The sequence below is a fragment of the Aythya ferina genome, assembly GCF_964211825.1.
Source record: "Aythya ferina genome assembly, chromosome: 29".
Taxonomy (NCBI): domain Eukaryota; kingdom Metazoa; phylum Chordata; class Aves; order Anseriformes; family Anatidae; genus Aythya; species Aythya ferina.
This window is the reverse complement of record NC_140326.1, coordinates 2343598-2357249: the sequence shown is the minus strand read 5'-3', so window position 1 is coordinate 2357249 and position 13652 is coordinate 2343598. Positions and strand designations below refer to the sequence as shown.

Genomic DNA, 13652 nt, shown 5'->3' with positions numbered 1-13652 from the left:
AAATGGGTGCCCTCAAAATAAGGGAAATCAGCTCAAAGTGGAGCCACAAAAGCCAAAGTGATGGGTGGAGGTGTGGTGAGGTGCTGGGACACTGCTGGCCCCAGCCGGGTGCCAGGGGGTGCCCCCAGGGGGCTGCAGCCCCCCCCTGCCCCAGGGTGCGCGAGGGCTGCGTCGTGCCTGTCCCATCCGGGCATCTTTTCACCTGGCCGTGGCCAGTTTGGGGGAGGAATTCAAAATCTGGAATAAACACACGCTGAGGTTCTGGTGGGACAGCCAGGAGCTGTCCTACGAGGCTTTTTTCCCCCAGGCAGACCCCGAGGGTGATCCCGCAGTGGCTCCTGGCCGTGCACCCCCGGGGGTTCACCCTTGCTCCTGTTTCATCCCCTGGCGTGTGGGGCAAAAAGGCATCAAAGGAGCTGTCCCTGATGCACCCAGCCCGATGCAGCCGCCTTCAGCTGAAGATTTCACTCAGCTTCTTTAAAACAGGAAAAATGTGGTGAAAAAGCAAAAAGCAAGGGACAGCCCCATGCCAGCAGCCGGCGTTCACCGCAGCAAGTCGGGGTCCTAACCCGGAGAGCTTCCCCCCGTGGCATCCTGGCTGATTTTCCCTTTCTTCCCCTTCCCATCGCTGTCTCCAGCCTTCAGCTTAGTCTCTGTTGGGTTTTATTTCCCTGGGGGATGCTGCCTGGTTTTTTGTGGTGCTCCCAAACCCGAGCCCAGAAATCCCCCTGCTGCCAGCGACGCTGGCTAAAAGCGACGCAGCGCCGGACCCTTGGGTGGCTGAGCCAAAAACTGCCCCAAGGACCCCGAGTTTGCCACAAAAATCTTCCCGGATGCAAACTCCACGCTCTGTATTTGCACTCCGTAATTCCTCCTCTCCTCGCAGGCACCTCGGCGAAGGCGCTGAGCGTGGAAAGCATCGCGCAGAATTAATTTTGTAGGGTCAGGCGGTGGCCGGAGCCATGCCCAAGGTTTTTTGGTTCAACAGCTGCCCTGAGAGCAGGTACCTTGGGAAAGAAACGCCGCCGAAGAGGTTGCGTCGTGTTTGAATTAATCATCTGCTTGTTTTTTTTTTTTTTTTTTTTTTTTTTTTTGTCTTGGCGAGAGATTTTAATGCAATCAGCTCCTCCAGAAAAGGGACAATAGCAAAGCGTGGTAAATATATTGTCCTGTGACCACAAAACAAAGCCTGTCAGGGAAATGGAATGAAGGGTTGAAAAATGGGATTTCGGGAGGAAATATTGACCTGGCGTAAGAACAAATGTTATTTCTGCAGGACGAGGAAAGCGAGCCTGGCTTAGGGCTACCTGGGGGCAGAGGAAAAGTTCCCCGAGCTGCTGAGAAGTGTGAATTGGGGCTGACTTTGCCCGCTGGAGTGTTTGCCACCCGAAAACATTTGGGAAGTCCCCTTCTAAAGCCAAACAATTAACACAGCCTGAAAAGAAAACAGCCAAGAGACACAGAGGGGTTTTCCCGAATCTGTTTTTGAGGGGACCCCACAAAGAGCCTGGAATGTGTTTGTGCCAAGGCCCCTTTTCGTGTCGGGGCCCTGCATCGGGTCCTGGCTTTTGGGATCGGGTCCTGGCTTTTGGGATCGGGTCCTGGCTTTTGGGATCGGGGCGGTGTGACCCTGCAGGCGCCGTGGGCAGGGTACGAAGCCCCCAGGGACATCGGGGCAGGAGGGACGAGCTCAAAGTGCCCCCGCACCGCTCACCCCTCGCCGTTTGCTGCTTCCCAGCCCCGTCGCTCTGCAGCCGCAGGGAAGTTGGGGCAGCAGCCACACTTCGCAGAGCCTCCACCAGCTCCTGGGGGAAAGAAATAGGATATGAAACGCCTAAAATTTTAACAAACAGGCTTCTAACAGGAAAATCCCCTCTTGAGCAGGGGACGATGGCCTGGCACCCGCTGCAGCTGCTCCATCCCGTTCCCGTGCCATGGGTGCAGGATGCGGTGCTGAGCCCCGGAGCTCGCGCCGCCTGTGTGGCCGCCTGCGGCCGGTAAGAAGCCAATTTTGGGGCATTTTCCACCTCTGCGTGGTCCGCAGGTGGAAATGAGCTCGCACAAAGTCCAGCGCCAGCGAGGGACCCAAGTCCCAAAGGGCGACTTCAATACAAATCCTTCAGCTTTGTTAAAAGACATGCTAAATACCCCTGGGCACACAAGGACCTTCCAGGAGCCAGAGAATAGAGCCGGTTTGTTATGTAGGGCATTATCCAGCCTCAATTGCTTTATTTTTTTTAAATCCTACTTAATGGTATTAATCTGCAAGTATCTTTTCTGCTCCTTTCTGAGCTAGCCGCGGAGGCACGCCGGGCTTTCCCTGGAGGACTCGCTGCCTTTTCCTTCGAGGAACAGGCAGAGCGGCCCCGACCTTCACAAAAAACGCTCTCGGCTGATGAAAAAGGAAAAGTTAAAAGCCAGGAGCAGCCGAGGGAGGCCGGGGAAGGAGCAGGCTGCAGGACTTCGGCTGGCAGCCGTGCCCCGTTTTTGGGGGGAAAAGCTACCCAAAAAGCCCAGAGCAAGCTCTGCTCTCCCTGCTCCCTCCCTGTTCATTTTATTATTATTATTATTTTTATTTTTTTTTCCCAAATTTCAGCAGCTCAAAGCTCCGAGGGGGAATTTTTTTTTTTTTTCCAAGGCACCTCCGTGCTTGCCTCATCGAGGTTCGGATTTTGACTTGGGCTGTGGCAACAGGGAGGGAAAATAAATTCCTGGGGATAAAAGCAGCTCTGCGATGTGGCGTTAGAGGCACAAAGGTGTCAGCAACACGGCGCCGATGAGGTTGGTTTAACACCGCTCTGAGCCTTTTAAAGCACAAATTAATGAACTTGAGACCGACGCGATATTGACGGTGATCTTTCCTTCCTAATTTCCTTGCTTTTTCATTCGTTTTCCTGCTCAGTGCTCGCCGGGTCTCACAAGGGCTCCTCGCTCCGGGCCGGCTCAGAGGGGAGAGGCTGCGGTCCAGCAAGGTGGGTTTTAAATAATTTCTGACCATCACAACCGGGCTGAACGCCGTGGCAAGCTCTGACAGGGAGCGGGGAGAAGCGAGCTGCTGCTTTGGGGTCTTTTCTGGGGAAAAAAAAAAAAAAAATAGGACTCGCTCACGTTTCTGGGGAGGATTACCAGCGAGGTCGGGCGGCTCTGCAAAGAAAGGAGGCAGCTGGAGGAAAGGGAGAGCCCGAACCCGCAGGACGTTTGGGCAGGAACCTCCTGGTTTCCTTTATTCTCCAACCAGGCAGCCGAATTCCTGGCTTGGGAAGCAGCAACTTCCCACGCAGGGGTGCTGTGGGTTCGGGTCCCCCCTGCTCTGAAGCTGTGCCAGCAGCGGAGGGGTCGCGTTCAGCTTTCCCCGCTTTAATTCCTTTTCCCACTTCTCCCGGCTTTTGTGCTTAGAAAAAAAAACAAAAAACAGGCACGAAAGAGCGGTCCTGCAGCCCGTGGCTATTCAGGGGGATGTGGAGGCTGCAGATAAATATCTGTGCTTTGAAAAGAAGAAGGTTTATCCTTTTTTTTTTTTCTTTATTTTATTTTTTTTTCTCTTCCATTTATTATTATCTCTAAACACAGCACTAAAAATACCTGGGCTTCAGGCTGGTGGCATCCTCAAACCGCCTGCTCCGAGCCGCTGCTCCTCTTTGTAAATTCAGAGGACATCCCCCGGCCCCGCAGAAGTGATGTATTCGTGTCCTTATTTTATAGAAATTTTATAGATTTCCTATAATCAACTTCTCTGGCTTTTGCTAAAGGTTACTTTGGGGCCTTTTTGATTTTTAAACAGAACAAAGAGATGGATTTAGCCCTCCTTGGTTTAAATAAAAGGTGTCAGGACTTTTGGGTCACAAAACACGAGGACGAGGAGGGCTTGTGGGCAGCAGAAGCGGCCGCCTTCTGCTTCCAGAACGGCAGCAATTATCTAAATTACCTGAATTATCTGAATTATCCTTACGTCTCCCCCGGGACGGGATACCCAGCTAGAAAGTGGGACCACCAGAATAGCGCTGGGGCGGGAGAGAAAACCCAGCCGGTGTAGCACAGCCATGGGCAAGGTGGGTAGGGAAGGATTCACAGAGGGAAATCGGGGAGTTATTGGGGTGCCCACGCTCCGTGGTACCCACCAGGGATGGATTAATCCCAAAAGTGGCCTCTGCACAGCGCGGGGACAGGGCAGGAGGGTCCCAATTTCTCCCCGTCCACCCCGAGCCCAGCCACGCTGAGCCTCATCCTCCATCCCACGCGCGAAAACTTTTCGGGACCTGTTTCATCCTAGTGAAAAGTCCCGTGGGTTGATCCCCACGAGCCTTAACGTGCCTCGCAACCCGAAATGGAAATTTTTGTGCTTTTTGGTTGAGCACAGAGCAGCAGCCTCGCGGCCGGGGAGCCGAGCAGGCGTGCGCCGTGCGCTTTGGTGGAGTAAATGCGTCGGAGAAGAGGCACGGACCTGTGGCAGGTTTTGGGGGTACCCGTCACCCCCGGGGCTTTTCCCAAACCAGGGGGATGAGGGAGGCAGAGCCCATCCTCAGCCTCGCCGCTGCACGGGGCCCGGGTGCTGCTGCTGCCGCCTGGGGAAGCGGAGGGTGTTCGCTGCCACGTCGCCCTTTGGTGCCGTGCAAAGCGTCGTTTTTTTGGTGCTCGCTGCCCTGATTAAAATTTTGCTGCGTCGCCACCCTGTCCTGCGCAGCTCCCGGCTCAAACCCCAAATTAAATCAGACAAATTTGCCCTCACTGGCTGGCACAGAGCTCCCCAGCGTGTGGGGCCGTCGGGGCCCTGCAGGCTGAGCCCCGTGGGCTCCCGTCCCCATCTGTGCCAGGAGGGAAGTTTTCCCTTCTCGTTTTTTGGGCAGTTGGGATCTCTCACCTGTGGCCAGCTACGCCACGGGAGGAATTTAAGAGCCAGGAGGCGCGTACAGACTCAGGGAAATTGCTGTGGAGAGGGGAATGCTGAAAAAATTCAGCCTCTGTGCCCCCTCGGAGAGGTCTCCGAAAGGATTTGGGGGTTAATTTGGGCTCCCTCTGAAGCTTGGGGAGCTGCAGGGATCCCAAGGGATCTTCACAAAGCTGTGCTGGGAAGGTTCAGGCTGGGCAATGGGAGAAATTCCCTCAGCCTCTGGTGAAGTTGGTGCCCCGTGCCTGTCGGTGTCCCGGAGGAAAATGCCCTCAATATTCGACTTTAATTTGTGGCTAGCCCTAAAGAGACGGGGTGGTTGGGCTTGACTGGACCCAAAGGTGTTCCTAATGGAGCTGTCCTGTTCTTTTGGGGCCGTGTGGGGTTTTCTGCAGGGCTTTTATGGAACTTATGGAACTTGGGGTTTTCCCCGCACAGTTGGGGAAACCGAGGCACGGAGCGAGCCGGCGACATCCCCAGCACCTGCTGCAAAACCCCACAACCAAACTGGGCTGAGTCCAGCTGGGGACACCCAAAGACGTGGCCTTGATGCCTCCGAGCACCCCAAAACCATCCCAAAGCTGGGCTCTGTCCGCACCGGGCCCCCCCAGCCCCGCTCAGCCCCACCGGCTGCGGCCCCACGGCGGGGCAAGCCCGGCGCAGCGCCCCGGGGGGCGGAGGGGAGCCCCCACACAGCCGCACCGTGTGAATTAACCAACTTTGTTTTCCACCAGGCTTTTCCCTTAATAGCCGTCCCCCTCCCCCTCGCTTTTGCCGGCGTTTGAGGAGAAGTGAGGCGTGAGAGATCCTTTGGAATAATGAGGTGTAATTAGCCCTGGCAGCTCTTATCTTCCACTCCCCCCCCCCCCCCCCCTTCAATTAGATTGAAATAAAAAAAAATAAAAAAAAAATAAAAAAGGGGGGGAAGAAAAGGGAAAAAAAAAAAGAGGGGGGGAGAAAAGGAAGGTGGAGAGGGAGGGAGGCAAGAAAAAGTTGGGTGCCTCGCCTGGCTCCGTCCTGAGCCCCGAGCATCCCTGGGGAGCGGCACGGGGTGGCCACGGAGCCTCCTGGACCTCTCCTTCCCCATCCCGCCCCCGATTTACTCCTCCAATTCCCACCCTGCCTTCAATTCCCACCTGCAGCATCGCCCAGCACGGCGGTGGCTGCGGTGCAAAGGGGTTGGGGACGGAGCTGAGCCGGGCAGGATCCGGCCGCGGCCGCGCTGCCTTCGGCCTCCCCGTCCCTCCCGCCTCGACCCCGCGTCCCCGCGCCTGCCCCGCTGCCATTCCCTGATCTTTCGTCCCCGTGACCCTGATCTTCAGGCTGACAGGCTGATGGATGGGCAGCGCCCCGGTGATTTACCGCGTCCTTTAATATTTGGCCGGGCGGCCAAGGCCCTTGGGCAGCCGGCGGGGCTGGGGGGAGACGGCCGGGAGATTTGTCAACCTTTGAGGCGGGGAGGCGGGAGGGAGGAAAGTGCCCTGTCTGTCCGCGGTGATTTATACACGATCGCTGTGATTAAATTGGCCTTAGCTAATGATAACTAACTAGTCAGGGGCTGACCTTTCTCTGACAATGGAAGGGGGCCGGGAGCCACGCTGCTGCAGGGTGTCTAATGGGGATGTTTCCCCAGCCAAGACACCACTTTTTTATTATTATTATTATTATTTATATGTCTCTTTTTTTTTCTTTTTCCCTTAGAAATGGTTTCCTGGCCCTCCCCGTGTACAAAGCTGCAGGACGCCGTGCGCCCCCCTCCCAGGGTCCGAGCCGCCCCCCGGCCTCCAGCGCCGTGCGCCGCGGCCGCACGCAGGTACCTGGGCCCCGAGGGACTGCGGGGAACGGGAGAGGCGAAGCAAATGGGGCGGGTGGATTTCATCAGGGACCCGTGCACACTTCCAGCAGGAAGCCTCGACCGAGCTGGACTTGATTTAGGGCTGTGCCGAGGTGGCCTCAAGCCTGGAAGCCTCCGGCCCCAAAGCTGGACCTCCACGCGTGCCTCCCTCTCTCCATTCTTCCCTCTCTCTCCATCCCTTTCTCCCTCTCTCCCTCTCCATCCCTTCCTCCTTCTCCATCCCTGCCTCCCTCTCCAGCTCTCCCCTTCCCCTCCATCCCTTTCCCCGTCCTTCCCCGTCTCTCCCCCGCTGCGGCTCCGGCCCCGTTCCCATGGAGGGGACAGCCCGTGTCGCCCTGCCGAGCCACGAAGGGCGGATTTGAAATGATCCAAATGAGCTTTTCCACCTTAAATCGCATTTTTGCCTCTTCTCTGCCCTAAAAAAATCCCACAGCCCTTGAGAGAAAGCCCCTGACCGCCCCCAGGTTGGGTATTTTTCCCACCACATCCCTTTACACGGCGTTCTCCAATCACGGTGTTTTTGTCCCATTTCAGCCGCGTGTTGGTGCCATCACCCCCGGATCGCTCCCCGGCCGGGAAACCACCTCGAGACGTCCCCGAAGACCCCAAAGATGTGCTGGAGGCTGGAGCAAAGGGGAAAAGGGACCAAAAACCCACCGAGACCAGCCGCCTCGGTGCGCCCCGTGCCCCCCGGCCCCGCGGATAATAGCGGGGCTGCGGGGGCGATTTCACGGAGATTAACCCCGCGCCTCGCGCCGGGGCTGCCGCTGCCCTCGACACCGCTCCCCGAGTGTATCAAAGGCGGATTACAGCCAGATCAGCCCCGTGGCCGGATTTATTAGCGGCAATTTATCACGTGGAGGCAGCCGGGGAGGGTGGAAGGCCAAGGGCAGGCGCGGAGGAGCCCGGCCTCCCTGCGGGGACCCGCGGCGTCGGCGGGGAGACCCCGGTTGAATTTTTGGGACGGGGTCGGTGTTTCCTCCCAGTTCCCCAAGGATTTTGGTGCAGGTTGGGAAAAGGCAGCTCGAGGCGGGGAAGAGGGGAAGCCTTCAGCCTCGCCGCACCCCGAGCTGCCCCTCTGCACCTCCCCGGGGCTGGGGAAGGGAAATGGGCACCCGGCACCGCTCTGGGAGGGCCGGAGGGTGCCGAAACCCCTCGGGGCCGGGGACATCGCACGGGGCACATGGCATGTGGCACGAGGCTCACACCGATGCCACCAGACCCCAGCAGCCACCCCGGGCACCCCCAGCCCCCTGCAGCGCGGGGACACCCAGCTCCGGGCGCGCGGCTGAGTCGGGGGAACGAGCCTGGAAGAGGTTAAAGTGGGGCGAGCGGGGAGAGAAGCCTCGGAACGGGGCGTTTTAATGACATTCCATTAAAGCTCCCTTTGGGGCCAGCGCGGCCGCCATGTGCTCCACATTCTCATGGTAATTATGAGACATCTGTATAGAGGCTCTTTTCTCATCAAAGATGGCTCTCTTCAAAGACACTCCTGGGAAACCCTTCACCTCTGACCCGGGGGGTCAGCGCTGAAACAGTGGCTCTATAGTGCGCGTTACTGTAAAGCCGAGTATCCTTTTTCCTCCGCTAACCTGACCAGGTCCCGGCTTTTCATGCGGGCCCGCGTTGAGCCGAGGGGGTGGGGGGCACCGGTTTGGGGACGGGACCCCCCCCCCTCCACCCCTCCGGCGGTCACCGTTTCGGCAGCCCCGGCCACGGGTGCCGCCGCCGCCCGCGCTGACCCCAGCCGTGGCGATCAAAGAGGGAAGAAAAGGGTTTTAATGAGCGGGGCCGGGGCGGCGTTCTCCCTTTCCTTTGCGCTGGGGAAGGGGGTCCCCGATGTCCTCCTCCCCGCTGCGCCACGGCAAATCCCACCCCGGCTCCTGCGCCGAGTCCCTGGGGAGTGATTTTGGGGGGTCACGATACGAAAACAGCCCTCTCCAAACGGTGTTCCCATTGCCGGGGACGTGCTCCACGGTGCCACCGGGCTCAACGCCGGTTCCGCAGCATGGCGAGGCCACCCCGTGTCCCCACATCCCACAGGGACGTTTCCACCCCAAACAGCATCACCGCCCTCGGTGTCCCTTGGGTGCCACCTCCCCATGCAGGGGACAGCGGGGCGGAGGGGACGGGTGCCTGGTGTCCCCCCCTTGGGGTGGCTCCGTCCCTCCGGCGCGGCAGCGGCGCACGATCCCCACGGCCCTTTCCAATAAGTGGCAAATGATTCTTCGTCCTGTCGCTCCCCGGCGGCAATAAACCTTCATCACAATGAAGTCATTTGATTTCCGCGTCCTGTAATCGCGCGGCGATTTGGCGTTAATTAACGAGCGCTTACGGGAAGGGACGGCTGCGGGAGAGAGCGCTGCGCTTTTCCAGATGACGGATGGCCCCCAGTGCCCACCGAGAGCCCCCCGCAGCCCGGCCTCGCACCCGGCCGGGACGTCCCAACAGGGCATTGAGCCTAACGAAGCGCCCGGCTAACGAGGAAAGGGAAAGGGGTGCCAAGAAGAGCCCGGGGGATCTGTCATTTTCGGGCTCGGCACGGGTGCGCCCATCCCCGTGGCTCCTGGATGGGGCTGGTGGGGAAACTGAGGCACGGAGGGGGGAGCGGGGAGGTGGAAGGGGACATTTCTTTGCCATAACCTCCCCATAAAGGGACGGGGGCATCCCGGCGGGGTGGCTTTGGGGTCGGGGCCGGGGGTGCTGGAGCATGGTGTTGACTCAACAGGGAATTAAGCTCGTTAGAAAGCAGCGGGGTCTGCGGGGGGAGACCCCGGGGGCGTGAAATCCCTCGCTCCCCCCCCCCCTTCCCCGGTTTCAGCCCCAGAAATGGGGCCGCACAGCCCCAAACGGCCGCTCCCTGGGAAGGAAACCTCGCTGCCGGGCTGCCGGTGGCGTCGTGGTGGATTCTCTAGTGTCTCATACAAGGGTTGGGCTGGGTTTCCCGGCACCCCAAGGACGGGTCCCAAATCCAATCGCCCTCCGCCCGCCACCAAATCCACGCGGCTCATTTGGGGCCCTCGCCTCCCCTCTCCAGGTGGGTTCGGAGCCACCGATGGTTTGGAGGTGGTGGAGACCCCTCCGGTGCATGACTGGGCCCCCCCCAGTTCGTCCCAGTGCCCAGCTCAGAGCTGTGGGTGTCTCATTTTCCCCAGCACAGGGGGCTGGTGGCAACGTGGCACGGCGCTGATGGAGCCAAATGTCCCCTGGTGCCACCACAGGAGGTCGAGGGGTGTTTTGGGGGCCTGGGGGCACCCCCAGATTATGGGATGGGGAAAGGGATAGGGTCAAGGATGGATGGGATGGGATGGGATGAGGATGAGGATGAGGATGAGGATGAGGATGAGGATGAGGATGAGGATGAGGATGAGGATGAGGATGAGGATGGGGCTGGGAACAGGAATGGGGATTGGGATTGGAATGAGAATGGGGATGAGGATGAGGATGGGAATGAATGGTAATGGGGAAAGGATGGGGACTAGAATGATGGTGGGAATGGGAACAGGGATGGGAACAGGGTTGAGGACAGAGACAGAGATGAAGATGGAGCTGGGGATGGAGCTAGGGACGGGGATAAGGATAAGCAGGGCACTTCCCAGGGTGGGGATCTGGGAGGTGACCCCACTATGTGCCAGGAGCCTGGATCCAGCCCATGAGGACCCCCAGGCCCACTGCAGGGAGCTGGGGAGCAGCGTGGGCACCCGGGGGGCTGCTCCGGGGGCTGCTGCCGGCCCCATGGAGAGCCCCTGCCTGAGTGCAGGCCGATAAATCCTCCCGCCGTATATACGCCACCTGAGCGCCTGGGTGCCGGATTTTGTCTGGTGCCTTAATGTCAGCACTGTAAATTAGCTCCTGGCACCGAGGCGACCTTGACGAGTTCTCCCCAAGCAGGGCTGAGAGCCGGAAGGGGAGTGGAGCCGGGGGGGGGGGGACACGCGGCTGCCCCGTCCCTGGCTGTGCCTCAGTTTCCCCAGAGCAAGGCGGGCTGCTGCAGGGTGGGCACAGGCTGCTGGCACCCCTCAGAGCTCATCCCATGGGGTGCTGCACCCCTGGGTGCTGCCTGAACCCCCTCCATCACCAAAATCCCCCCCCGTGGGGATGCCAGACCCCAAGGGACGGAGGCTCCGTGTCCTGGGAAGGCGTCGCTGCGGCGGGGGGACCCGCTCGTGGCCGGGAAGGGGTTAAGGAGCCGTGCACACACTCCCCGTGGCAGCCCCTGCGCACAGCATCTGGCTACTGACCGCAAATTTACCTCCCAATTATCGATCCCCGGCACCGCCACGCGCGCACGGGCGGGCGCAAGGGGCGGCGCGCACGTGGCCGGGACACGAAGCGTGGCGGCACGAAGCCGCCAGGGAGCTTGGCCGCCCCTCGCACAACTGCCACGAGCCCCCCCTCCACCACCACCACCACCCCCACCCCCCCCCTCCTCAATTTTTTTGCTCCCCAGATTGTCCTGACAAGCGGTTCGCACCTCGCGGATCCCTCCGACAGCCGGGCAGCGCCGCGGCAGATGGAGCCGGCAGTCGGCGTGGCCAAATGGGGAGCGGGGCTGCGGCGGCCGTCCCGGCCGGGCGCTGGAGCCCGGCAGCCAAGCAGCCACTTAATCGATCCATGGAGAAATTTATCTGCTCCCCCGTTTGGATCGGCTCCAATTAGTTAAAATTAGCAGCCGGCGGCGCGGCTTCGGTCTCGCGGGGAGGGGGACAGAGGTGTTGGGTGGTGTGCATGAGTGTGCATGGGTGTGCATGGGTGTGCGTGGTTGTGCATGGGTGTGCATGCATGTGCATGGCTGTACATGGGTGTGCATGGCTGTGAGAGGCTGTGCATGCATGTGCATGGGTGTGCGTGGCTGTACATGGGTGTGCATGAGTGTGCATGGCTGTGAGAGGCTGTGCGTGTCTGTGCATGCATGTGCATGGGTGTACATCGATGTGCATGAGTGTGCATGGGTGTGCATGGGTGTACATGGCTGTGCATGGCTGTAGATGGGTGTGCATGAGTGTGCATGGCTGTGCATGTCTGTGCATGCATGTGCATGGGTGTACATGGATGTGCATGAGTGTGCACGGCTGTGCATGTCTGTACGTGGCTGTACGTGGGTGTGCATGAGTGTGCATGGCTGTACATGGGTGTGCATGGCTGTACGTGGCTGTACATGGGTGTACAAGCACGTGCATGGCTGTGCATGGCCATGCATGAGTGCGCACAGGTTTGTGTGCATGGCTTTGCAAGCATTCCCACGGTTTTGCACGCATGTGCACGGCTTTGCACACATGTACGTGGGGTGTGCATGCCTATGGATGGGTGTGCGTGTGCGTGCACCTGTGTGCACACGTGTTCCTGTGGTTTTTAGGCGAGTTGCAGCACTGCCAGGGGTGGAGGATGTCTGGGCGAGGGTGCACCTGGATTTTAGGGGGGGCAGACAGCGGGGTGGACAGGCGGACAGACGGACGGACACGGGCGCACCGCTTTTACATGCAAATAGACGAGGCGCCGGGGGAGGGAAAAGGGAATTGAAACAGCCCCAGGTGGATAACGCGAGGCAGCAATTTCATACCTTCCCTGGACATATTATCCATTATTAGGGGGAAAAAAAAAAAAAAAAAAAAAAAAGAAAAAGAGAAAAAAAGGGGGAAAAATACCAGCCGGGGAGGCTGCATCGTGATGTGCGAAACGGCTGCACCCATCCCCCATGCTGCTCTCACTGCTTAAAAGTGGCTTTTTTTTTTTTTTTTTTTTTTTTTTGTTATTATTTTTAATTTCCACCACCAGCCCCCCCCCCCTCCCCAATCTTGGCTCCCCGCGCCGACCCTCCCCGGCTCTGATTGACTTTGAGTGACGGCTCTGCCCATCACGCCGCGATGCCTTCGCCCAACGGCGCTTCCCACCCTGGCGATGCAATTTGGGTTTTTTTTAGCAAAAATCCGCACCGAGCCGGGCTGATTCCCCCCCGGACGAGGGGCTGAGCCCACCCCACGGTAACTTTTCCCCGTGGCCTTTTCCAGCTCGCCCTCGAAGGGAGCCCAGCGCCCCTTCTCCTGGTGCTTGGCCGCCCATAACTCAGCCCCGTGCGGTGTTTCCCTAAAATATTCCCCCCCCAAGCCCCCCGGACGTTATTTATAGAAGGGTCACGTGCAGCTGGGCCCGTGTCCTTTGGTTTGAAAAGGCCATTTTTGACTTTTCTCTAATGGGCTTTTAAAAATCTGCAATAAAACATTGGCGGCATCGCCACAGCCCGCAGGAACCTGCAGACTGGGCTGCACTGGGAGAGGACTGGGGGCATACTGGGATAGGGCTGGGGGTATACTGGGTTAGGGCTGGGGGTATACTGGGATGAAACTGAGGACTACACTAGGACCATGCTGGGGGCATAGTGGGATCAGCCCAGGGGAATACTGGGATTGGACTGGGGGAATACTGGGATGAGCATGAGGGCTGTACTGGTATCAGACTGGGGCTGCCGTGGGATCAGACTGGGAGCATAATGGGACCAAACTGGGGAGAATACTGAAATCAGACTGCAGCTGCCCTGGGACCATACTGGGGGGGCCTAACAGGGTCATACTGGGGAGATGGGGCATACTGGGAGCAGAAGGGGACCGTACTGGGAAGGATGGGGCTGCACTGGGATGAGACTGGGGTCACCCCATCCCACCCGGGGAGGGGCGCGGCGCCGGAGCGGCGCTGGCACGCGTTCAGCGAGCGTCACTGCCAGCTCCAGTGCCAAGGAAAGGAAAAAAAAAAGGTGTTGGGTTATTTTTTAAGTGGGGAAAAAGGGAAAAAATAAAATAAAATGAAATGAAATGAAATGAAATGAAATAAAGTAAAATGAAATGAAATAAAATAAAGTGAAATGAAATAAAATAAAGTGAAATGAAATAAAATAAAGTAAAACGAAATAAAGTAAAA

The 13652-nt window shown here is 58.6% G+C and overlaps 1 protein-coding gene across 1 annotated transcript; it reads left to right on the top strand.

Moving 5' to 3' along the window:
• The first annotated feature begins 2674 nt into the window (after positions 1-2674).
• Positions 2675-8148, top strand: LOC311425186 (uncharacterized protein). The gene is made up of 4 exons (XM_084500787.1): positions 2675-2781; positions 2903-2972; positions 6587-6698; positions 7275-8148. The coding sequence occupies exons 1-4, from the start codon at positions 2777-2779 to the stop codon at positions 7580-7582; spliced, it is 495 nt and encodes a 164-aa protein (XP_084356913.1). The 5' UTR covers positions 2675-2776; the 3' UTR covers positions 7583-8148.
• Positions 8149-13652: the final 5504 nt, after the last annotated feature.

What these genes read in the sequence shown, in the direction of transcription:
- LOC311425186 (XM_084500787.1), top strand. An exon ending in AGAGGCTGCGGTCCAGCAAG is followed by an intron (nt 2,973 to 6,586) that starts GTGGGTTTTAAA and finishes TTTTTCCCTTAG; the next exon opens with AAATGGTTTCCTGGCCCTCC. An exon ending in TGCGCCGCGGCCGCACGCAG is followed by an intron (nt 6,699 to 7,274) that starts GTACCTGGGCCC and finishes GTCCCATTTCAG; the next exon opens with CCGCGTGTTGGTGCCATCAC.